Consider the following 26,431-nt stretch of genomic DNA (forward strand, 5'->3'; position numbering starts at 1 on the left):
AATTAATTTACGTGAATTATCTTATGAATTTTCCGTTAATTTTAAAATTACTTGTTACGATTGATTTTTTTCTCGTAGAAATTATAATGTTGCTCTGTGTATTTTGTTATGTATGGAGTATTACTTATTGCGTTTTGTTATTTCAGACTATACCTATTTCTGAGTCATATATCATCCAGATTTACACAGCAAGTTTGTCGCAGTTGACTAATAAAATATTAATCTATCCAAAATTAAGAGTTTACAGTATAGAAATATATGGGCAAAGTTTTAAATTTAAACTTTATTTGGGGGTTTTCGGTAGTCAAAAACATTATACAGGACCTAAAAAAAAATATTTTGACACGACGACGATAAGACACGATAACATCCCACTGCTAGGCATAGGCCTCTTTCTCCATATATAAAAAGGATCAGAGCATAAATCCAGCTCGAATAGAAAGTGGCTCAGCTTCAGCTGACACGGGATCAATGTTCCATGCAGTGCTGATTTCTAACACTCCCTTGTCCATGTGATGCTAAACGGGACTGTGGCGGTGTGTTCCTATTTGCCGTCTTAAGAAATAGACGCCATGGTGACAGAAAACTGAGAATCAGCTCCTTAGTTGCCCGTTAGCATACATCTGCAACCACGCCGAAATATATGGTGTTTCAAAATGACAATCGCGTCCCTTAGAATCCAATTTTTTCATAGTAACAGTGTAATATTAAAAACTTCTTAAGTTACTGACAAAAATATTAATATCTCCCATCATAATCTCTTTTGCAAATCATCTGTTACCACCTATTTTGCAAATCTTTTATTCCGGTGCCAAAAACTAATTTTTGAATATCTGCAGAACACTTCTTCACTGCAGCTTCATCTTCATTTGGTGAAAATTTTTGGCCACCAAGGTATTTTCTTTAAATCAGAAAGAAGGAAACTGATGACAGTCGAAAAGTGTCAAATTAGAATATGTCAGGTGGAGTAGCAGCTCAAAACTATAATCACAAAATTGAGTCATAGTTTTGAAAGACGTATAAACGTATGTGTTATCCTGGCGAAACCACACACTTTCTCGGTGATGATGGAGGTTTTTCTGTAAAATATTCTCTTTGCGAAAATTGTGTTTGTGATTAAATAGGGGGAAATATTTCCGACCTTATTGGCCTTTTGAAAGATAGACCACCATTATATTTTAACGAGCATCACAAAAACTAATGTCATCATATTTCAGCCGATAAAATTTACGTTTATTTCTTTGGGGTCAGTTTATCAGATACTTTTTACTGTTGTTTAGACTCTAGCGTATCGTAATAAAACCAGTTTTCGCTGATAGTAATAACACGTTTCAAATTTCTGTGGGCCAGCTTTAAAAATTTCCAAACAGTCATGAGAAATTGTTAGACGAATTTGTTTTTGCACGACTAAAAGCAGTATTGGCACCTAGCAATCTGATTTCATTGATCTTTTGTGGTCGCTATTGATGTTTCGTGCTCGCAATATAAGTGGTTTTTCTCACACACATTTGTTGATATTTGTATTGGTCATACAGATGTTTGCCTTGATCTAAGCGTTGTACTTATGTATTATGTGTGTAGGACCTACCAGGGGCCGTTGATTGTGTGTTGGTCATTTATTTATTTGTTTATTTATATCATCATGAATATTTTTAGATTTCAATCAGTATTAACCGACTGCTGAAAAAGGAGGAGCTTCTATTCGATTTTTTTTTTTGTTAACTCAGAATTTTTGACAGGGTGGACTGATTTTGATGATCTCTCTTTTAATCGAAAGTAAATGTCATGTTACCCCACTTCAGCCTATCGCAGTCAACTGCTAGACATAGGTCTCCACAAGTTCGCGCTAAAAATGGCTTGAACTCATGTGTTTCATGTCGCCCCATTCAAATTAAATTGAAATAACGAGTACATTTTGAGTAATCTATACCAATATTACAAAAGCCAAAGAGTTTGTTTGTTTGTTTGAACGCACTAATCTCATGAACTGCTGGTCCGATTTGAAAAATTCTTTCAGCTTTAGATAGCCCATTTATTGAAGAAGGCTATAAAATATATATCATCACGTTAAGACCAATAGGAGCGGAGCACCAATGAAGAATGTTCAAAATCGGTTTTTTTTTCTTCCGCTGCGTGAGCTGCGTAAATAGTTAAAGTTCCGCAAATTATTAAAGTAAGCGTGAGCCGAAAGTAACTTTTCCACGCAGACGAACTCACGGGCAGAACCAAGTCTTTGATAACGTGAATTTATTTGACTATTTTTCGTCTAATCACATTGTTAATGTAATTAGACTCGGTTTTTTCTTCGTTTACGTAGATATTAAAAAAAAAATAAAAAAAAATAAAAATAATTAGAATATTAAATAAAAAAAAATCCCAAATAGTATAATTTTTATATTGAAATTTTCTGAGGTATTAAAATATTATACGTCATTTTCCTGTCAGTCTTACCAATAAAGATTTACGCTCAAATATGTCGATGACAGTTACAAGTCGGTTTTATAAGAACATAAATAATCTTCCAAAAACTCAATGTATCTCAATTTTTTCCGAATCATTTTTATACTTCACGTCATTCGGTGTAGGCTGGATGAGGGTTGCGAAAAACCGGGTTGTCTGGCGCGAACTTGGGGAGACCTATGTCCAGCAGTGGACTGCAATAGGCTGAGCTGACTGATTGATGTCATTCAGTGACTGATATATGAATATATTATAATATATTTCTGAATATAGTATCATTACAGCCTATACAGTCCACTGCTGGACACAGGCCTCCACAAGTTCGTGCCTAAAATGGCGTTAACTCATGTGTTTTGCCCATAGTCACCACGCTGGGCAGGCGGGTTGGTGACCGCAGTACTGGCTTTGTCACACCGAAGACGCTGCCCGTCTTCGGCCTGTGTATTTCAAAGCCAGCAGTCGGATGGTTATCCCGCCATCGGTCGGTTTCTTAAGTTCCAAGGTGGTTGTGGAACCTTGTTATCCCTTAGTCGCCTCTTACGACACCCACGGGAAGAGAGTGGGTGGCTAAATTCTTTAGTGCCGTAGCCACACAGTAGTATTAGTTATAGTATATATCCATCTTATATACTGATAAATGGAGGGCCGGTTTTTTTGTTCGTTTATACCGCAAAAACTACTGAACCGATCTGAATAATACTTTTATACTATAAGATGCAGCGTGTCGGAAAAGGTTTGAGTATAATTTGATATATTGGTGATTACTTATCGTGTAAAAAAATATTGATGGACAGAGTTTGCTAGTATACAATATAGTATAGTATAAAGAAAAGATTTACAAAAGTACTAAAATTATTACAAGTAAGGATAATCTTAGCTTATATGTTTGACTTACTTCAAATTGATGTTTGAGTTGGTACGACCTTATCATACAATTTATAAGAAAAGTTTCAAACCCTCGTTAGGTACATGAAATCGTGACCCACTATTCACGTGGCCGTAAAACTTATAACCCCTTCAGTTAAGTGGGTCTGACAACCCTTTACATAGTTAAATATTAATTTATTCAAGCAGTCTGAAAAAGCACATTAGATTGCTCTAATGAATTGCAGTAACCACCGAAGCTATTACCGATACGGTATGTACTCGTAGACCCTGCAGAGATATTTCTGCAAGAACACCGCAGTGACTCATTTTTATTTCATCACTTCAGCCCAATACAGTCCATTGCTGGACATAGGCCTCCACAAGTTTCACGCTCTTCCCGTGGGTGTCGTAAGAGGCGACTAAGGGATAACACAGTAGTAGTAGTACTAGTAGTAGTAGTAGAGTTCCACTACCATTACTACTACTAGTAACGGTCGGTGGACTCACGTCTCTTTTGGAGACATTAAGTTAGTCTAACTTGAACAACGATGTTGCTGAGTAACGCCTATCTTGAAATAAAAAAAAAGATAAAAATAAAAATTGCATGTTTTTAGAATAAAAAAGGACATGAGTTCATAAGCCCGTGGATGTATATCACTTGTAACAAAAAAAAAACATAGTTCCACTACCACCTTGGAACTTAAAAAGCCGCCCGATAGCGGGATAACCATCCAACTACTGGCTTGGAAATACACAGACCGAAGACGGGCAGCAGCGTCTTCGGTGCGACAAAGCCAGCCCTGTGGTCACCAACCCGCCTGCCCAGCGTGGTGACTATGGGCAACACACATGAGTTCACGCCGATTTTGGCGTGAGCTTGTAGAGGCCTATGTCCAGCAGTGGACTAAAATATAACTGACATGAAAATAGCCATTAGGATCATTAGAGATAACTCAGAAAGTACAAGTAATGTCTCGGTTAAATTTGAATATTACCACACGACAAGCTTATTTTTTCGATTATAAATGTAATCATTTTTAAGAAGTTATGGGGTAACATATATAACACAACAGGGTAACAAAAAAAAAATGATTAGTTAAGTCAGTTAACTTGAGAATTTACTCTTTTTTAAACTGATTTCAAGAAAAGGAGGAGGTTCTCAACTGGACTTAATTTTTTTAAGATATTTAGATTTACATCAATGGAGGTACGAAGGTCGAGTCAGCTAGTATAGAATAATTAAGTATCTTGATAAAGTAATATACCTTGGTAATTGGTTAGGCATATAATCAATTTAATGTATGCAAGGCACAGAGAACGCAGATGAGATTTCGCGATCCTATTCATATAGAAAGATATTCATAATTAATATATACCTTTCAATGCATTAAATTGCCTCTTAATATAAAGGCAAATGTCGAAGATTATTACTAGCAAAATTCTTTTGTTACTAGGTTGATATGCGTTCATATTCTTCTAGCTTAAATATGAGATATTATGAATAATGGACTAAAAAGCGTTTCAGAAAACAAAACGAGTGTGCTTCAGACCACACGATTCAAGTACAACTTCAACTCCATCTAACTTATATCTCCCTCTCAACTTCCGTTCGCCTTGCTCGATTATACTTTTCGTAACGCTCTCGTCACGCATTCAGCAGCTCCCCAAGTCAAACGTGCGTACAGATGTTTTACTTTAAAAACGGCTCAATGACGACTCTTGACCACATAGCGCACCGTACAGTCACATGTGCGGAATTCAGATACTTATTAACAATCTTGCCTGTCTTGGTTTTTCAGACACAGCAGACACAGATTTTGCTTAGCCTTAACACTCGAAATTCGCGATTAAAATAACCTACCATTTGGTCAAAACGAACCTACAATTTTTTTCTTTTAATATAAGTTTTTTAATAATAGTCAATAAAAATTTGTTTAAATTTTTTACTTAGAATTTAAAACAATTAAACAATTTTAATATCATATCAAAATTCGACCGTTCCACCGGGATAGAACCTGCATCTCCGACTGACCGTGTCAGTGCTTTAGCCGATTAAGCTATGGAACGATGTACCCGCTAGATCGAAATTTTCGATATGATATTTTCATATTCAGTTCACTTTTGTTCTTGACGACCGCTCTGGTAATGGTGTGTATGTTTTCGGCGCCTAAAAATCGAGGGCCGTGGGTTAGATTCCGCTCGGAGTGGATATTTGTGTTTACACAAATATTTATTTTCGGCCTGGTTTTTTATCCTTGTGAGTCTCCCCATCGTATCTCGGAGAGCACGTTAAGCTGTCGGTCCCGGTTGTTATTATGTATACCTGATATCGATAGTTTCTCTTAGTAGGGAATATATCTGCCTGGTGGATTACGCTCTGATCCTTTTCCTACATGGGGAATATACATATTACAGGCGGAAGCGATACTTTCGTTCATTGATTGTTTTGACCACCCTGTCATAACAATGTTTATTTGACACATTACAAATTAGTATAATTGAACTTCACTAAGGGAAGGGCCTGTTTCACAAGCTGTGAATAAATTTTATCTTACAGATAAGTTACAAATAGACTTTAATAGAAGAAAGTAGAATAGGCCGTTAGGAATAGTCTCACCTCGATTATTAAGCAACAACATTATATATATAACATATTTGCGAATATAATTATAAAAAAATAATAAATATAATAATATAATTATAAATAAAATTATAGTAAACTAGCTTCTGCCCGCAACTTCGTCCACATGGAATAGTTCATTTGGGCTAGAAGCTCTCAAAAGGAAAAAAAAAAAACGATTTTAAAACATTCTTTATTGCTCCATTTTGGTGCTCCATTCCTGCTGGTCTTAGAGTGATGATATATAGCCTATAGCCTTTCTCGATAAATTTGCTATCTAACAGTAAAAGAATTTTCAAGTCGGACCAGTAGTTTTTGAGATTAGCACGCTCAAGCAAACAATCAAACAAACTCTTCAGCTTTATAATATTAGTATAGATATAGTGTAAGTTGATGCTAAAAAAGATAATACTTACTTCAAAAACCATTATACACTGGATACCGTCATCCATCAAATAACACAATCCACAAACGGTGAAACCGGCTCTCAGTAGAAATTGACATTTATATTAGCTATCTAGATACATATGTATGTATATAATTGTGCACTCATGTGTTATTTTAACAAGTCTCTGAGAGGATCATAAAAATAATATTATTTTTACATGTGTTAATTTATGTTGGTGTTCAATGAAAAAGTTTCATGAATCGTGAAAACCTTCCGAATGAGATCTAAATTCATATTTAAAGAAAAAATAAACTTTTTAAAGAAATTCAAACGCTTTTAACAATATTAAATAATTGTTTTCGTAATAGGACATACAGTAAATTTAGGCTGTCTGCGATCATTTTCAGTGCTTAATCCTCCTGTCTTTGCATTTTTTTATACAAATAGGCCAGCAAACAAGCGTACTGCTTACCTGATGGTAAACGATTACCGTAGCTTATAGACGCCTGCAACAGCAGAAGCATCGCAAATGCGTTTCCAACCCTACCCGCAATTTCCCAGGAGCTCTGGTCGCCTTTTTTACTTATCTATTTTTTCGTGTTTCTATGTTGTATTACTAGTCGATGTAATGAAGTCTGTTTTTTTCGCTAGCGAGCAAAAACAGTGATGAACTTAATTAAGACAATCAATGACAAAACATATAAAAAGAAATTTGCATAAACCAAAGTTATAAATATAAATATAAATATTTACACAATACACACACGGTCGTCTGTTCCTAAAGTAAGCAACTTAATGCTTGTGTTATAAGTAACAGCCGACTGGTATATAGCTACATATTTTTTTTTTCGATAAACATACTTATAAATAATACATATATAAATATATAAATAAATATTTACATTACACCCAGACTCGGGGTGGGAATCGAACCCACAACCCTCGGAGCAGAAAGCAGGGTCACTACAAACTGCGCCAACGGGCTAGTCGAAGTTATTTCAATATTATTTTGAAAACATTATTACACTAGTAAATTATAAAATGCTGTGCTTTATCTAATGGTAAATACCGTGACCATCAAAAGTAAACATTTAAGAATTTGTCAGCACAATGTGTTTTTTAACATTAATTGCTGGGACGCGGAGCTGCTTCAGTAAAAATAGATTCAAGGAAGTATCCAAAAATGTAAAAGACGGGGTGAGTTAAAGATTAATATTGATTTGATATTAAGAATAATGTATTCAGTTCCTTCATCTACTAATAGATGGCGTTGTGTGTCCGAGTCAAAAACTAATGTATTTAGTTCCTTCATTTACTAATAGATGGCGGTATGCCGTCTGTTAAATCGCGCTGTCAAGATTATTTCGCAGATGTACTTAAGAGACTTCTGATTGTATTTTTGACTGAGTTTAAATGCGTGAGTTTAAGCTTAAACATACGGCTTTAAATACAAGTTTGAATGTAGGAGATAAGTAAATGTGCGAGGGACACGGTTATCGCAAAAAAAGTATCGTACTCATAAAAGTATCGATACTTCTAGGTATGTTGAGTACAAACACAACAGTACTCGATACCTAGACGAATTGATTTTCGACTTCCAGAAAAAAGGTCGCCGCTCCAAATTATCGTATAAATACTGAAGAACTGTCTTCGAATTTCTGTCGACGACCAAAAGAATAAGGTCGTTGCTTCAAATTATCGTACAAATTTCAGTTAAAACTTTCGATACGATACCTGCCAAAAAGTACTTATTGAGTAAAAGTATCGAATGCAAACTATCGAGTACAAAAGTATCGGTATTGAATGGCTATGTACTCGATACCACAAAGTATTGATACCTTTTTCTTGTCCCTACGTGTGTGTATATTTTTTTTATATGTGTTATCTCATACATTTTTACTGTGTATCTATACATATAATAAAATGGTAGGAAAATCAAAACTGTACATTGAATATTTTTTTAAAAGAATACTTGTGGTGTAATCTACAATCGACACCGAAGCCCAAAATATAGATTTTAGAATTTTTGTCTGTTTGTCTGTATGTATGTCCGGGATAAACTCAAAAAGTACTCCATGGATTTACTTCAAATTTGGCACAAATAATATTAAGAAGTCGGGTCAACGTATAGGATACATATTATGAAGCTATCACCTACGGGGAACGAGCAGTGAACCTTTATTTCTTCAACGCACTCTGTAACAACGTGTAATCTAACGAGGCATATTTGAATATTGTTGTTATTATGCTAATAACTATGCTATAAGCTAGCTTCACACTATAAATAAAGACATTCTGTAGTATATTTAGTATCAGCATTGCAACTGTGCGAAGCCGGGGCGGGTCGCTAGTACATATATAAATATCTTGCTTTAAATTTTGAGCGACCCAACTGGGGAGAAGTTGGAGCAGCGCGGTGGATTAAGCTCTGATCCTTCTCCTACATGGGGAAAGAGGCCTATGCCCAGCAGTGGGATATTACAGACTGAAGCGAGCGAGCGACAACGGGGGAAGTATTAACCTTATAAGAACGCATTTGTTGGATGCCTTAGCCTAAGTGAAATATGTAAATATGCATTGAAATCAAATGCAATGCGATAGCCTAATTTATTAATCTTGACGCTGTACATGTGCAATATTGTTTTTGTGTGTCGAAACTCTTAACTGCTCGGTATAAGATCGAGCAGCATTGTAAATCTGGATAAAACATACGACCTTGACGTGTTCATCCATTTCATAAACAAGATGTCATTCCCTTGTATACGTCGCATGACATGGTACAGGTGGAAACTATTTTGGGGAAGTATTTTAGAGCAGATGTTGGAATAGTATCATTCTAGCAGAACCAAGCACAATTGATTTTTTGAAAGCACTGTAACAGCGACTTGAACTTAGCGATATAGACAGTCAGACAGACACACATACAATATGAAGATGTAGGGACAACACGTTAGAAAACAGGAAAATCGTATTTAAATTAACATCATACCTATATTGATACGCAACGATTTTTGAATTTTCGGAGTTTACTTCTTAATAAATGATAATTATTTATTTATATAAATATATAGCAAGCTATCATAGCATACAGTATTTGCATATCTTTCATCCATAGTTAAGTATTGAATAACGTTTATAATGCACAACACTTACAAGCTAATTCAACGTGCAATGTTTATTAAAATTTTAGTGGGGTAGAGTGCAGCAGGACGTATCCTGCTAGAAGTCTGGAGCAGCCCGTCTGGAGAAGTACCTACAGATGATAACATCTAAATAATAGTAATCTTAAGTAGTAATACTGATCTTAAGTGGTGTTGTGTTATCTGGTAGGGTCAGCAACGCATGTGATGCTTCTGGTGTTGCTAGAGTCTATAGGCTATAGTAAAGGCTTTCTAACAGGTGGACCGTACGCTTATTAGCCTATCTAGTCATATAAAAAAACTTTTGATGAGACATATTTAAATCTCCAAATATCTATCGAACTCAAATCTCAATTTAAACGCGTAATTAGATTTCACACACAAAATCATCCAAGAAACAGGAGTTGGTTACAAATATATAGCACTAAACAAGTAATCAAGTCAAAAAAAATTTTAATGAAATCTTTATTTTATGACAATAGTAGAGGATTTAGAAAGGTTACGATGTTTTCTACATTAAACAATGAAGGTAGTCTATTCAGTTTTTATATTTGTTTACATATATTTTTACGGTTTTATATCAAAAGTAAATGTTATAAGAAAACTTGTAACATTGTAGCTTTAATAAATTTTTTATGTACCACTACTGATAAAAGCTTTAGTCGTTATAATAAGTAAGAGTAATGGAAGGTTAGCATTTAATCTGCCACGCTGTGTTAATACAGATTGGTACATAAATACCTAAAGTTCTTGTAAAAGCTGGTCAGTCAACCTGTCGAGTACGATGAAATATTGCCGGTAGAGGCTGGATGAAGATTGCAGAAAACAAATGTCTGGCGCGAACTAGGGAAGGCATATGTTTAACAGTGAACTGCGATAGGATGAATTGATTGATTGACTGACTGAGCACGACGTAAAAATGTAATAACAATGAACGTTTAGTAGTAACCCAGTTATCAGTAATGTTATACAAGTTTTTTTTTTTTTTTTGATAAAATGGTCTAAGTATTTACCCAGGAATGGAGTCACTGCTTATGAGTAGCTTTGTAGAAATTAATAAGGTATTTTTATTAATACAAATAATAAGTCTTTTTGTTCGCAAATGTATAAGTAATAAATTTTTACACTGAAAAAAAATACAATCGAATTGACAACCTCCACCATTATTTGAAATCGTTTTAAAAGCAACAATAAATTAAAAAAATATAATGGAAATATAATATCATATTAATAATTTGTATTCGAAACAAAGACTGACTTATTGTGACTGACTTGACTACTATCGACTCGAATATTTTCAATCAATATACTGTCAAACACACCAATGTGTGGTTATAGCATTGATGAATACAGCCACCCTCTCTTAACCTGTGGGTGTCGTAAGAGGAGACTAAGGTATAACACAGTTCCACTACCGCCTTGGAACTTAAAAAGACAACCGATGGCGGGATAACCATCCAACTGCTGGTTTTGAAATACACAGGCCGAAGACGGGTAGCGTCTTAGGTGTGACAAAGCTAGCCCTGCGGTCACCAACCCGCTTGCCCAGCGTGGTGACTATGGGCAAAACACATGAGTTCATGGCATTTTCGGCACGAACTTATGTAGGCCTATGTCCAGCAGTGGACTGCGATAGACTGAAATGGTGATGATGATGATGATCTTCTGTAAGGTCGAGGTACTACTACCTTAGTCGGGCTGCTCCATATTTTTAGCAGGAAATTTCCCTCAACGCTAAAAAGGCTGTATTCAGCCAATGGAGACCACTTCGAATAAGCTCTAAATAATTATATTTAATGGTTTTATATTAATGTATTAAGCTAACACACTATAATAGTAATAAATGTTACGTGAAAAAGGATTTTTTTCCTTTGTAACAATATTTAGGGCAAGACCATGAGTGTGTTTATGTTTATGCAAAAAGTTTTTACTTCACTAACTTACACTATTTTTAAGTATGAATTTTAATTTTATGAAATCCTTAATATTTTGCTATAATTATTTATCATAGCTGATTAAAAGAACAAGTTTTCTTTTAAACAGAAACAAGCATCTAAAATTATTCAATATTTTTAAATACAAGTATTTATCTTCTATATTTTGAAATTCTTGGAACGAGACAATTTTGAACTATCGCGTTCCAATAATTTTATTCTTAAATTCCAGTTAGTAATGAATTAATAAAAAAGGAATTGTTAGAAAGTTCGATTCTTAAATTATTTATGAAATATTTTTATTGAAATATTTTTTACCGGCCAATTCTTAAAGATTTTTGTATTATGATAGTAGTAGTAGGATTTTTTTCCACGATAAAGTGGCAACAATCTCATTGTATATATTATAAATAGCAATGTTTTTTCTCCTCCTCATTTGACGTTAATTAACAAGCAGCTTTTTTTACTCAAAATAAGACTTAGCGTACTTTTAGATATGATCCATCCAGTTCTATTCATCTTTCTAAAATAATTTTATTACTGTAAAAGTTATTACGATAAGATTATTACGATTAAGATTTAGTCTCAAACAAATACAAAATATTACTTACAAGCTAACCTGTTTTTCCAATACTTGCAATAAGCTTTGAAGTGTAAAGAACGTCTTCATTTATTAACTGACTTCAAAAACGGAGGCGGTTTCTCAATTCGACCGTATATATTTTTTTATGTGTATTCACGGATAAATTCGTCGTTTATGAACCGATTTTGCTAAATTATTATTATTATTATTATATTATTATTATTGTATTTGCCGACTTTAGAATCGATGTGAGAATTAGATTTAAATGAATTTCCTACGCAGTTTTCGATTAATGATCTTATACCGTCTTTGTAGTCTAATACTATACGAATTCCAATTATGTCTACGATTGCGATTTCGGTCTTTGTATAAGTTTTTATTTCTGATTAATGTTTAATAACTTTGTAGCGACATCTATCTCGCGACATATAAAACTAGAGAAAACTGACGTACCCTACATCGCGCTATCAAAGTTATCAGAGCGGTTGAGTATATATACAAGAACCCGACAACAACCGTTGCGGCCAGTAGCCCGCCAGACACAGCACCGTCTGGTCGGAGAATCCTCCCTTTGCGATGGCGGACAAAGAACTTCACAACTCATTCCTCCGCATCCTCAAAAGTTAATTTCGTTGATATGGCAACACGATCGCAACGTAAACTTTAAGAAAGAGTTAGTACACAAATTGAAGGTCACCCATTATGATATTGGTACAGCCTGTGATTGGAATCTCATTAAAAGATAAAATCAGTATTCAGGGTAATTGTTACAGGTGGAGCAGATTTGAGGAAGTTTATCGCAGGAAATGCTGATTAATAGCGTAGTATTTTATTATTTCAGCTTTCCTCAAAATGAAATCATTCTTCATGGTGTAACATCTTGACATCCTTCTGTGGATTTTTTTTTTGATATATGTATGATACTGAATAAATTAACATTTGAAATGATGTGTGTGAATTATTGTAGGTGAAGGTTCTTTTACTGTCATTTAATATATTTGTAATTACATATCTAAACAAAGCAGGAACGTAATAATAATTTTAAAAACCAATCGCTTTTAAATTTCTCGTTGGCAATTCACGGTGGAATTTATAAAATGTTAATTGCCTTGTGAATAAAGGAAACTTTTGTGTATACCTTTTTCGTTTGTACTTTAAATCATTTCATTTTTCGAACAGGAATGTCACGAAATAATTTGTTCCATTTTTAAATTTTATTCACAAAGGTTCTATTTTCATTTATCTCATAAACGTACTGTACTACTAACTAGTACTAACTGTAACGAAACTTGATTAGTACATCTCAAAAATACTTCTGTTAGCGGAAATTACTTACGAGCAATCATCACAAACAGTAAGAGTTCGCCTTTTACTTTTTATATTGTATTATCAACGATATATCAGTTAGAAACTTTGTCGAGCACTGATACGGAAAGATGGATCTAACAAGTACCTACTTTTCTAATTATATCTCAGTCAGTTCAATCTATTGCAGTCAACTTCTGAACATAGGCCTCCCAAAGCTTGCGCCAGACATGCCGGTTTTCTGTAATCCTCACCCAACCTACATCGGCAACGTTATGTAAATCGTCGATCCAACGGGCCGGGGGAGTCCTACACCGCATTTGCCAAGACGTGGTTTTCTCTCCAGGACACGTCTGCTCCAACGGCCATCGGTCCTACGACACAGACGACCAGCCTACTGCCACTTCAACTTGCTAATTCTGTGGTCTATGTCGGTTATATCGAATAATGCGTAATTACTTGATATTTTTTCGTCGACTGTCGTTGTATAACACCTCAAACTTTTATTGGATGGAACGATTTCGATGCGATTATCGAGTGAAAGAACTAATAAATATTCTATTGCACCTTCACATCATCTAACATAAATATTAACTCAATATATTATAGTATATAGCTGTCATCATTACAGCCTATACAGTCCACTGCTGGACATAGGCCTCCACAAGTTGAAGCCAAAAATAGCGCGAACTCATGTGTGTTGCCCATAGTCACCACGCTGGGCAGGCGGGTTGGTGACCGCAGAGCTAGCTTTGTCGCACCGAAGACGCTGCTGCCCGTCTTCGGCCTGTGTATTTCAAAGCCAGCAGTTAGATGGTTATCCCGCCACCGGTCGGCTTTTTAAGTTCCAAGGTGGTAGCGGAACTGTGTTATCCCTTAGTCGCCTCTTACGACACCCACGGGAAGAGAGGGGGTAGCTATATTCTTTAGTACCGTAGTCACACAGTACATAGCTGTGTCCAGCGATTATACACACGTTAATATGTGGAGAAAAAGTCTATAGCGTTCATTATAATTAAACAAGTTTTTCGGATTTTATAGCCGTTTGTTAAGTTATTTAGATGGCCGAAGTTTAGGATACTTTACAGCAACCACTGGAGTTCTATAGCCTTCCTTGGTAAATAAAAGCCAACACTAAAAGAATGTTTCAATTAGAATTGTTATTCTTAATATAAGTATATTTAAACAAACAAACAAAAAACAAACGGACTTTTCAGGTGTATTATGTTAAATTTAGAAGAAACAAACTTATCTATTAAAAAAGGACGCAAAACCGAACACTTAACTTTTATTTATTACTAATTTTTACAAATACAACAATTATCACGAAATTAACTATATAAATTAACAATATAATCGAGATTAGGCTGATATTAATATATATTACATATGATATCCATAAATCCCAGAAAGCAGATATAATTATCTTTTAAAGAATAATAATTTGGCAAAAATTTCATGTTCTTGTTAGTAACTTATCTTGTTAAAAAAATGTTTTTTTTTTCTATATAATTCACGTCAAAGGTCACGTAAAAAATATTTATTAAATCTATATCCAAAAGGAATAGGACTTTGTTCCTTTTTTCCTTTATATTAACTAACATGTTAAGGAGTTGTTTGGACGCGTTATAAAAAGATTTTATTTGGTAGACAGTCTAATTGAATGTAGCGAAGTGTGAAAATAAATGTGTGTAAAATAGCGTGGGCTAATGTAGCTAATATAATATTAAATTTATTAATAAAACGATTAATTGTTTTACGTAACTAACAAAGTGAGTTATAAAGTAATATATACAACATATACACACAATACTTTTATTTTATTCTTCGTTTTCTTTTCCTAATTTAAGGAAATGTGTTAAAAAAATTAATTTCCATTTTTTAACCGACTTCCAAAAAAGGAGGAGGTTCTCAATTCGACTGTATTTTTTTTTTTTTTTTTTTTTTATGTATGTTACATCAGAACTTTTGACCGGGTAGACCGATTTCGACAAATTTTGTTTTAATCGAAAGTTCGAAGTTTCGAGTTATATCTAATAATGCGTTTTTACTTGACGCTTTTTTCGTCGACCTACATTGTATTATACCGCATAACTTTCTACTGAATGTACCGATTTTGATAATTCTTTTTTTGTTGGAAAGGGGATATCCTTTGTTTAGTCCCATGATAAGGAAACCAGGATCTGATCATGGGATCCCAGAGAAATCGAGGGAAACTCTCGAAAATCCGTAATAACTTTGTACTGGGTGTACCGATTTTGATAATTTTTAATTTAATCGAAAGCTGATGTTTATCATGTGGTCACATATAAATTTTGTCGAGATCTGATCACTACTTTTTGAGTAATCTTTGATAACGCGTAGTTGCTTGACTATTTTTTTGTCGATCTACGTTGTATTACTTGTCGATGTAATTGAAGTCGGTTTTTTTTTCGTTTGCGAGCAAACACAATTATTTCGTGCGTGATTCATGTTTTCGATTTTGAGTATCTACTAGAAGTATATAATAAAGTTATAGTGTGTAATGTTTGCTTTTTATTTTTTCTTTGCACGTGTTACTCAACTAATGTTGTTATTAAACGGTTTTATTTAGCTCACCCCGTTTGTTTTATTTTTTATTTATTATTTATTCTTGGGTCAAATTTAGTAATTCAAATTTCACCCTCTTCCTGTCAACCGATTAATCTGAAATTTTGTATACACTTTGGATTTTGGTGACAATACAATTATGTTTACTCATTATCATTATAAATTCAAGATGGCCGCCGCTACAAAATGGCGGATAATTTATGTTTTATTAATCCCATCAATATGGGTATCAAATGAAAGGGCTCAACAAGCAGAATACAATATACTATAAAAAATTGAAATCCAAGATGGCGGCCGCTACAAAATGGCGGATAACGTAGGTTTTATCAATCCCATCAATATGGGTATCAAATGAAAGGGCTCAACAAGCAGAATACAATATACTATAAAAAATTGAAATGCAAGATGGCGGCCGCTATAAAATGGCGGATAACGTAGGTTTTATCGATCCCATCAATATGGGTATCAAATGAAAGTGCTCAACCAGTATAATCAATGTACTATATAAAATTAAAATCCAAGATGGCGGCCTCTACAAAATGGCGGATAACTTAGGTTTTATCAATTCCATCAACATGGGTATCAAATGAAAGGTCTCAACAAGTAGAATACAATTTACTATGCAAAATTGAAATCTAAGCTGGCCGCCGCTACCAAATGTCTGATAACAATTTTTTATCAATCCCACCAATATGGGTATCAAATAAAAGGGCTTGACAAGAAGAATACAGTGCACTATACAACCTCAATATTTAAGATGGGCCTTGCAATAATGAAGCACTAAATGAATGAAACAGAATGCGAAATAAAAACTAAAAACTAGAAAATAAAAATAGGTAAAAAAACTTTTTAAGTTAAACGGTTTTATGTTAAACATACATTGCAATGTTTAAGATAAATCTACTAAAAACCAAAAAATAATAAAATAGATACAGTCGTGGGAATTATAAACATATGCATAGACTAGACTAAAATAAAACCGTGGGGCACGTCAATTGTCTACAAATTATCGACTTAATGTGCGATAGAAGAATCGTTTAATTCGTCGTTAAAATAGGCAGTTGGCCCGCAGACAGTGAGGAAATTACTTACTATTTTCTTGCTCATGGAAATTCCAATAGTTATACACTCCATGTAAATAAAAGAGATGTTTCAACTAGTTTATCGTAGGACATTCACACTGCTGGCTGGCGAGGAATCGTTTCACTGCTCGTAGTTTGTCTTTAATCGACAAAACATATGATAAAAGTACTACTCGCTCACCACTATGAAACCCTAAAACTCGCTTATAATCGAGCTTGCTAGCTTGTTTCCACATTCTAGCCCTACTTATCACACGTCCATCGTTGTCGGTTGAATAACTGCCTAATTATAGTGTAACATTACAAAACAAACATTTTAATCAACGATTGTAGACAATTGACGTGCCCCACGGTTTTATTTTAGTCTAGTCTATGCATATGTTTATAATTCCCACGACTGTATCTATTTTATTATTTTTTGGTTTTTAGTACATTTATCTTAAACATTGCAATGTATGTTTAACATAAAACCGTTTAACTTAAAAAGTTTTTTTACCTATTTTTATTTTATTTATGGAATCAAATTTCAATTAAGGATAAATTTGATTTTTAAGAGATGATGATTTTAAATTTGATCGTCATAACTGAGGAGTATTAAAAGATAAGACGATAAAACTACTTTTAACCATGTTAAGAAACATAATAACTTTTTACATTTACTGTAGGTAACAGATTTGTTAATTTAATAATACAAAAAAAAAATGTATGTTGTAATTAATTTTTTGAAGTTAGTATGCAAATGACAGTACTGGTTTGTGGCTGATGCGCTGATAGTTGCGGGTTCGACACATGACAAACATTAAATATGTATTGGCCATGCAGACGTTTGCCATGGTCTAGGTGTTCGTGCAGCCGTGCAGTGCCTCGAAGCGCACATTAAGTCGTCGATCCCGGTTGTTATCATTTACACCTGATAGCAATCGATACTCATAGTAGGGAATATAGTGGATTAAGCTCTGATCCTATATCGACATTACAGGCTGAAGTGATATACAATAAAAAAAAATAATTTAAAAATTATTTCTAGGTAAAAATCTATTTTAGTTTAAAAAAAAAGATATAGGTCACTGCGACTACATCGTATGCCATACAAAATCTAAAAAAGGTTAATAGATTTTGATTCCCGTATAACAATACAATTGTACTCTTTAGGTGTTACATACGCGCCTAATGGAAAAATGCTGTTACATAAAAACTCTTTTCTTGGGTCGCATGAACGACTATGTTACGTTTAAATCATATAACATACTTTTGGAATATAACAATGATTTTCTTTTACAGTGTCACGAACATTTTCCTAGTAAACTTGTCTGCCGCCGATCTCCTGGTTACGGGGGTTTGCATGCCTATCCAGCTGAGCAAAGCCATAACCTTGGTGTGGTTCTATGGAGAAACAGTTTGCAAGATCGTGAACTACATTCAAGGTTAGATGAATAGTTTTCTTGTTTTCAAAAACTTGATGTGAATTTTGCAAAATAAACACGTCCCATAAAGTTTTAAACTGCTTTATAAAATAAACTTCTAGGCAAAGGTTTCTTACCAATACAGAAGAAGGTTCAATGTAATACGCTGTTTTACTGTGATTTGGCAATTATTTCCCTACCATAACCATTGATGTTAGGTATTTGTTATAAGAATCAGATCCCACGGCTTTATGTACTATCTATAGGTTGGGGTGGGTATAACCCCATGTATATAAACCCTACAAGAAACGAACATAAAAAAAACATATGTAAATGTGACCGGGAATAAAAGAAGTGAAATGAAAGTGACAAAAAATCTACATATCATAAAGTTAACAAAATGAAAAAGTCAAGGTAGTAAAAACAAAGGTCAGTAAATTGCTTCGAAAATAAAAACTGGCTTAACGATGCTGCTGTGTGGCTACGGCATTAAAGAATATAGCCACCCCCTCTCTTCCCGAGGGTGTCGTAAGAGGCAACTAAGGGATAACAAGGTTCCACTACCACCTTGGAACTTAAGAAGCCGACCGATGGCGGGATAACCATCTAACCGCTTAATTGGAACAAACAGGCCGAAGACGGGCAGCAGCATCTTAGGTGCGACAAAGCCAGCCCTGCGATCACCAACCCGCCTGCCCAGCGTGGTGACTATGGGCAACACACATGAGTTCACGCATTTTTGGCGCGAACTTGTGGAGGCTTATGTCCAGCAGTGGACTGCTGGACATAAGCCTCCTCCGTGGCTGGAATGATGATGATGATGATAACGATACTCAACGTTCACTACCCATTTTTAAAAATGTATGTACAGATTTTTGAAGTGAATCTTTAGAAACGTTGTAATTTGAAATTCGATGAAACGAAAATGAGACATGACAAAGAAACAAATATATAAATGTATAGAATAAAATGAGATAGCATATGTTACTGGTCAAAACGCGTAAGCGACGCGTTTTACATGGCACTTACGACCTTTTTTTATTAGACCGTGATCATCGTTGATAGAACAAATTGCAATGGCCTTACTACGAATTTTCAGAAGTGTCACTTTGCCGTGTCTGAATAACACACGCTTTTTGAACTAAAACCTCCTTACGCAAGCTCGACTTGGGAAGTAAGGTGGTGGATGCGTGACGAGGGCGTTACGAAAAGCTTTATTGGGCGAGGCGAACGGAGCAAGAGAGAGAGGTGTAAGCGCGCATTTTCTTTCTCTCTTTCTCTCATAGCCAGTTACGTTTCGTATATTTAAGAGATAGTGCAGGCCTAGTGTACAGAAGATTTACTTCAGTCGTGTGGCTTAAAGCACACTCGTTTTTTTAAAATTTTGTCTATTCATGAAATAAACAACGTGGGATCTTTAGAATTGTCATAAACAAACTTCCAGTGTGGCAGAATGGGTATAAAAAGGTCTTACCTTTGCTAAACTTTATTGACCCTTACATTAAATTTAAGAAAATAACGACATCTTCCAGTATCTTACAAGTTACAAGTTTCCATTATTTTCTAAGGCTAGGCTCTAAAATTATAATTACTGTTATGTTTGACGTTTTAAAGCTGGTTACTTTTAAGCTATTCTGTATGTTTTTGTACATATTTTATTGAGAAATAGCTTTCCGTTTGTAATTTAATACGCATAGCTTAGACTTTTTTAGCTCTTCCGCATTCTTATTTTAAAATATAGCTTGTGTCACCCCAAGATAACGTATTACTCCTCTAGTGAAAGAATTTTTAAAATCGGTACAATTAAGTTTTTGAGTTTATCCATTACAGTAAAAAATAAATTAAATAATAGGTCGTTTTTATATCGCACGCACTACTCTGCTCCACTGCGGGTTGGTATTTATAATAACGACCGGGACCGACAGCTTAACATGCTCTCCGAGGCACGGTGGGGAGACCCACAAGGACAGACATCTGAACCGGAAATATTTGTATATGTACATATATCCATTCCGAGCGGGTATCAAACCCGCAAAACCGACGTTGATATAGGCGACTACTAGAGCGGTTTTTTTATTAATCTATACATATAATAAAATGGTAGAAAAGTCAAAACTGTACATTGAATATTTTTTTAAAAGAATACTTGGGGTGTGATCTACAATCGACACCGAAGCCAAAAATGTAGTTTTTAGAATTTTTGTCTGTTTGTTTGTATGTCTTTATGTATGTCCGGGATAAACTCAAAAAGTACTGCATGGATTTACTTCAAATTTGGCACGAATATTATTAAGAAGTCGAGTCAACATATAGGCTACATATTATCACGCTATCACCTACGGGGAACGAGCAGTGAACCTTTATTTCTTCAACACATTCTGTGACAACGCGTAATCTAACGACGCTTATTTGAATGTTGTTGTCATTATGTTCATGCTATAAGCTAGCTTCACACTATAAATAAAGACATTCTGTAGTATATTTAGTATCAACATTGCACCCGTGCGAAGCCGTGGCGGGTCGCTAGTACTAGTATAAATAGTATATTTGAAATAGTGGAGAGAAAATTTTCCACTACATTCCTGGAATCTTGGATTTGGATTGGATTCCAACTAACACATTTGCTTTAAACAAACTACCTGACATCTGTTTTGAATAATTAAACAACAAAGCGAATAATTGAAATAATTCATTAAGTAAGCGAAAGTTTAGAATTTCCAACATGTATGTTTAGCTTGTGTGGCGTTTCAATTACAAGGCAGTAAATTTTGGCATTTAATTATAGGAACAAATTGAATTTACGTCGTTTTAGGATAGTTAAGCAAAGTGTGTGTATTCAATTCACACAGCAGAAGTGAAACTTCTAGAACTAGCTTTATAGATTTTTTTACCGAGCATGTAAAATTCTGTGTAAAATATCCCATTTCATTCTCTCAAGCAGTCTTCTGTTCCTGTTGGTAAGTAAGGTGATCATGGTTCCTGGGGAGAATTGGGGATAGGGTCGGCAAAGCGCTTTGCTGCAGGCGTCTATAGTAGACGGTAATCGCTTACCATCAGGCTCACCTAAGTCCACGAGCTACAGCTTCGGCAAACAAGCGTAAAGCTCACCTTACGCTTGTTCCTCGACCTAGTTTTATTAAAAAAAGTAAGCGAAAAAATTTAGTTATTATTTTTAAGAAAATGGACACTTTCAATTCTTATCAAACTGAATCCGCTTAGTTAGCTGTGAACGTATATCATTAAAAATAGATATGAAACGATAGAGTATTATAACAAGTAGGGTATTGACGCAAAATTTTTCGTTCAAAACCGTATAGTCATAAATAAATATTCAAGTACTTTGTAAAAATCTATCTCATATTCTCAATTTTACTGTATATATAAATATTTAATTGCTAATATTTTATTATTTTTGAAAAATATATATATTATAGTTATAGTTGGTCCACTTCCCTGATAACTCCAATAACATAATCAGTATATTTAAAAATGTCAAGCTATCGGGAGTGAAATAAAGATAGAGGGTACTGTGCCGGCAACCATACGCTTAACCACAGACCCTAAAAATGGCGTTTGGAAATTCATACATTTATATTTTAAGCCAAACAATTATTGAGAATAATATAAATCACATACTGTTATTTACTGTAATTTTTTCCCTAGGTGTAGCAGTAGCCGCCAGCGTTTTCACCCTGACCACTATGTCAGTGGATCGCTGGCTGTCAATAGCTCCAGAGCCTCGCCTCCGACCGCCAGGACGTAAGCAAGCGCTAATGCTCCTCGTGTTGCTGTGGGTCGCGGCGCTGGTGATCTTCATACCACTCCTGATAGTGGCGTGTGTTAAGAAGGAGTCTGTACCTGTTATTTCTAAGGCTTATAAAAATATTTCGGTACGTTCTATCAATTATATATATTACTAGCTGTACACTGCGCGTTGCTAAGCTTTTTTTTTATTTTTAACCGACTTCAAAAAAGGAGAAGGTAACTCAATTCGACCGTATATATTTATGTATGTTCGGGGATAACTTCGTCGTTTATGACCCGTTTTTATAATTCTTTTTTTGTTGGAAAGAAGATATTCCAATTGTGGTACCATGATAAGGAAACCAGGATCTGATAATGGAATCCTAGATAAATCGAGGAGAACACTCGAAAATCGTAGTGACGACTAGTGCGTTTGTTAATTTTTTTAACTTACGTTGTATCACTTGTCTATGTAATCGAAGTCGATTTTTTTCGTTAGCGAGCAAATACAATTATTATTATTTATTTTTTGGTCGTACCAACTTAAAATCTTGTTGAAGATCATGACACGATCAAATGGAAAGTTTACGATTCTATAAAGGACACACAGACAAATATTCATTTCTATCTATATAGATTACGTAATTAGTCAAATCTATTAAAAATAATAATGCTCTAAGACTAGTCTTCTTTTTTCTAACTGCGTAAAGTAAACGCCTCCTTTCTAGTTTTTTTCTTTTCTTTTGTAGAACATCTAAGGAATTTTAGTTGTCCGCACCATTCTTTAAACATCTATTATTTTATCTAGGATTTTTTTTTAATATTATACTTAAGGCCAGCCTTTGACTGCCTAGAAAAGCTATAATTTCTAGGTTATGGATACAAAATATACCACGCTTTGTGGCGATGATCTAATTTGAATTCTAATAAATCTCTCACGTGGCTTGGTTTTAACCGTTTTGGTAGTATTAATCCATCAAAATTTGTTGTTATAAGGGACCATACGAATAGGGTACTTTGACCTGTGATAAATTAAATAAATTGATATGAGGATGCTTACAGTCAATAAATCGTATTTTGGCACAATTGAAGAAAGTGTGCTGTGTGGCTACGGCACTAAAGAATTTAGCCACCCCCTCTCTTCCCGTGGGTGTCGTAAGAGGCGACTAAGGGATAACAAGGTTCCACAACCACCTTGGAACTTAAGAAGCCGACCGATGGCGGGATAACCATCCAACTGCTGGCTTTGAAATACACAGGCCGAAGACGGGCAGCAGCGTCTTCGGTGCGACAAAGCCAGTACTGCGGTCACCAACCCGCCTGCCCAGCGTGGTGACTATGGGCAAAACACATAAGTTCACGTTATTTTTGGCGTAAACTTGTGGAGGCCTATGTCCTGCAGTGGACTGTATAGGCTGTAGTGTGTGTAGTGTGAAGTAAAGTAAAACCATACATTTGTAATTTTACTGTGTGAACTATTTTATCGAAGCATTTCGTCTAAAAAGATTACTCCAATAGTTGTCATCAGATTTCGATGAAATTTAAATGTGACGACATGATAAACATCGACTTTCGATTAAGTTAAAAATCATCAAAATTGGTACACCCAGTAAAAAAATTATGCGGATTTTTGAGGGATTCCCTCGATTTCTCTGGGATCCCATCATCAGATCCTGGTTTCCCATCATCAGACCCTGGTTCTCTGCTATCCCCGAACATACATAAAAAAATATATGTATATATACGGTCAAATTGAGTAACCTCCTCCTTTTTTGAAATCGGTTAAAAACGAGATTTTAAAATAGTTTTTTTAACGGGTATTAAATATTTTTATTTGTTTCAGATAGAAACTAGGGATGTATATTTCTGTACAGAGGAATGGCCCAGCCAAGAAACTCGAAAACAATTTGGAACCTTAAGCTTTACCCTAGTGTATGCGATACCAGGTGAGTTTAAAATAAATTTTGCAAGTTAATTCTTCGCTTTTTATACATTTTTACGTACTACAAGCCTACGGTTCACCAAATAAGCGATTACTGTAGCCTATAGATGCCTGCAATACTACTAGCGTCCTAAGCGCGTTGCCGACCCTACCCCCATTCTCAATAACAGCCGCTTTGGTGTAGTGGCGCATGTACCTTGTGAACCTAAACAATGGCGTCTTGCCGGTTCGTTTCCTACTCGAGATGGATATTTTTATTTGTACAAACACTAGTTTTCGATTTTGGTATCTGTGGCTGTGTGCTGTAAATAGCGATCGTTACAAATCTTAGGGAATATATTCGTCAAAGCCACAGAGGAGCGGCGTAGTGAATGATAAATAATGAAAGAGGTCCATGTACAGGGTGTATGTTAGAGGATGAATCGTAAAAATTACTGGAAAATCTTTGTTTGTTTATTTAACTTGGCACCGACTTCAAACCTATCACAGGATAGCACATAATAAATGATAGTATGTTATTAAGGTTTTCCATAAGAAGACGTGTTTCATATTTAATCATTATTAAGTTATTTTTTGCTTTTTTATTGTTTGAAGTCGGTTTCTTTAAGCAGGCTAATCATACTCTAGTTGGACACGGGCGTACCCAGAATTTTGTAAAGATGGGGCAAAAAAAATGTAATTTTGTTTATGTAAAATGTAAAAACTCGATAAGTAGTAGAAAATTAAGTAAAAATAGGAAGTTTTTTTTTTAGTTATTGAGACTTGATTCACTGTCGACAATACTTCAATAATTGATTTTTAACTCAGGTAGGGCACAGCAGGAAATCTCCAGCTCAAAATATGGAGTAGCCCAACTGGGGTAGTACCTCGACCTTACAGAAGATCACAGCTAAATAATACTGTTTTCAAGCAGTGTCATGTTCCTGTTAGTGAGTAAGGTGACCAGAGATCCAGGGGGATTGGGGATAGGGTCAGCAACGCGCTTGCGATGCTTCTGTTGTTACAGACGTATATAAGTTACTCTAATTGAATACAATCAGATGAGCCGTACGCTTGTTTGCCGACCTAGTTATATAAAAAGAATAATAATAAGTGACCGAGCTTAGTTCAGTATTTTTAGTAAATTATATGTAAGTTTATTACAATATAACTGCACCCGATCTTCAAATAAATAGTATTCAATCCTAGTTCGGGTTGTCTGGAAGAAATGGCTAACTAGCCATAAGACCGCCGCTTGTACTACACATTCTTAAGTTGACTGTATTATTATTATTTTGTATTTGCATATTGTGGTATACAATCAGGAGTAAATAAATAAATAAATAAATTGTGTTTTTTGGAAAACATATTTAAATACGAATTACATATTTATAAAATATGGATACTATTTTTTTATCGACAAAGATAAAAAATATAAATAAATATAACCTAATATATAAACAAAAATAAAAAAAAATAATAATGATAAAATATGAATAATATTGTTCGGTTTAATATCATACATTATTAAAAATAACGAGTACAATTAGAAAAAAAAAGAATATAGTAACCGACCGAAGATTTGAACCGTGGGCTTTTCGAACGATCGCGATCGGCCGATTTCCCACCTGAGCTATTACATTACTGACAGATGCGGAATTTACCTTCTTATTCTAACGATATTTTTTCACTTTCTAAAAACTGGGATAAAACGACATTTTCTAAAAATGAATCCTAGCTAGATTTATTTATCTCCCGTAATCCCCTGTATACTAAATGTTATGAAAATCGTATACAAGAATTGCTCGTTTAATAGTATAAGATATCTTGCGATTTTGGCTAAGCCTACCAAAAATTTCCATCAAAAGTCTAAAATGTTACCAGCATCAATACTTGCCTCACTTTAGATACGCCCATGCACTTGGACCTAACGTGATTAATTAGACGACCCAACCATCACTTCAAGTTAGAAATAAAATAAATTTGATATAGTGCTCGTAATGTATTCACAGTTCAATGACATTTTATAAAAACACTTTGTTTCACTAATTTAGATTTCGAAAGTGTCTCTGAACGAATAATTGAATAAAGACGAGACAAGATGGGAAAAAATACACACTTTTAAAGTCGCTTTTCGACTTAAAAACTCATACCTTGTATTTGTAATACGTATTATAATAAAAAGAGTATTTTGAACGTGAAGCTTAAAACTAAAATGAAAGAAGAGAAAAGAAAAATAATTTTCTATAAGAAAGTTGTTCTCGACGAGCTATTATGTCGTAGATATTAATTTAAAAAAACACAAAAAAAAACTTGTGCAACTAGCTTAAGCCTTTTAATTTTAAACTCTTCACTTATTTCGATATCTAAACTTCTCATCACGTCATCATCATCA

The 26,431-nt window shown here is 34.6% G+C and overlaps 1 protein-coding gene across 1 annotated transcript in view; it reads left to right on the forward strand.

The window, feature by feature from the left end:
* Nucleotides 1-26,431, forward strand: part of LOC123654577 (neuropeptide FF receptor 2-like) — a 58,834-nt gene that overhangs the window by 439 nt on the left and 31,964 nt on the right. Inside the window, exons 2-4 of the mRNA XM_045590476.1 lie at nucleotides 18,250-18,392; nucleotides 22,035-22,261; nucleotides 23,959-24,061. Of these exons, the coding sequence (XP_045446432.1) occupies nucleotides 18,250-18,392; nucleotides 22,035-22,261; nucleotides 23,959-24,061 (473 nt within the window). The remainder of the gene's footprint in view (nucleotides 1-18,249; nucleotides 18,393-22,034; nucleotides 22,262-23,958; nucleotides 24,062-26,431) is intronic.

The sequence above is a fragment of the Melitaea cinxia genome, chromosome 6, assembly GCF_905220565.1.
Source record: "Melitaea cinxia chromosome 6, ilMelCinx1.1, whole genome shotgun sequence".
Classification (NCBI taxonomy): domain Eukaryota; kingdom Metazoa; phylum Arthropoda; class Insecta; order Lepidoptera; family Nymphalidae; genus Melitaea; species Melitaea cinxia.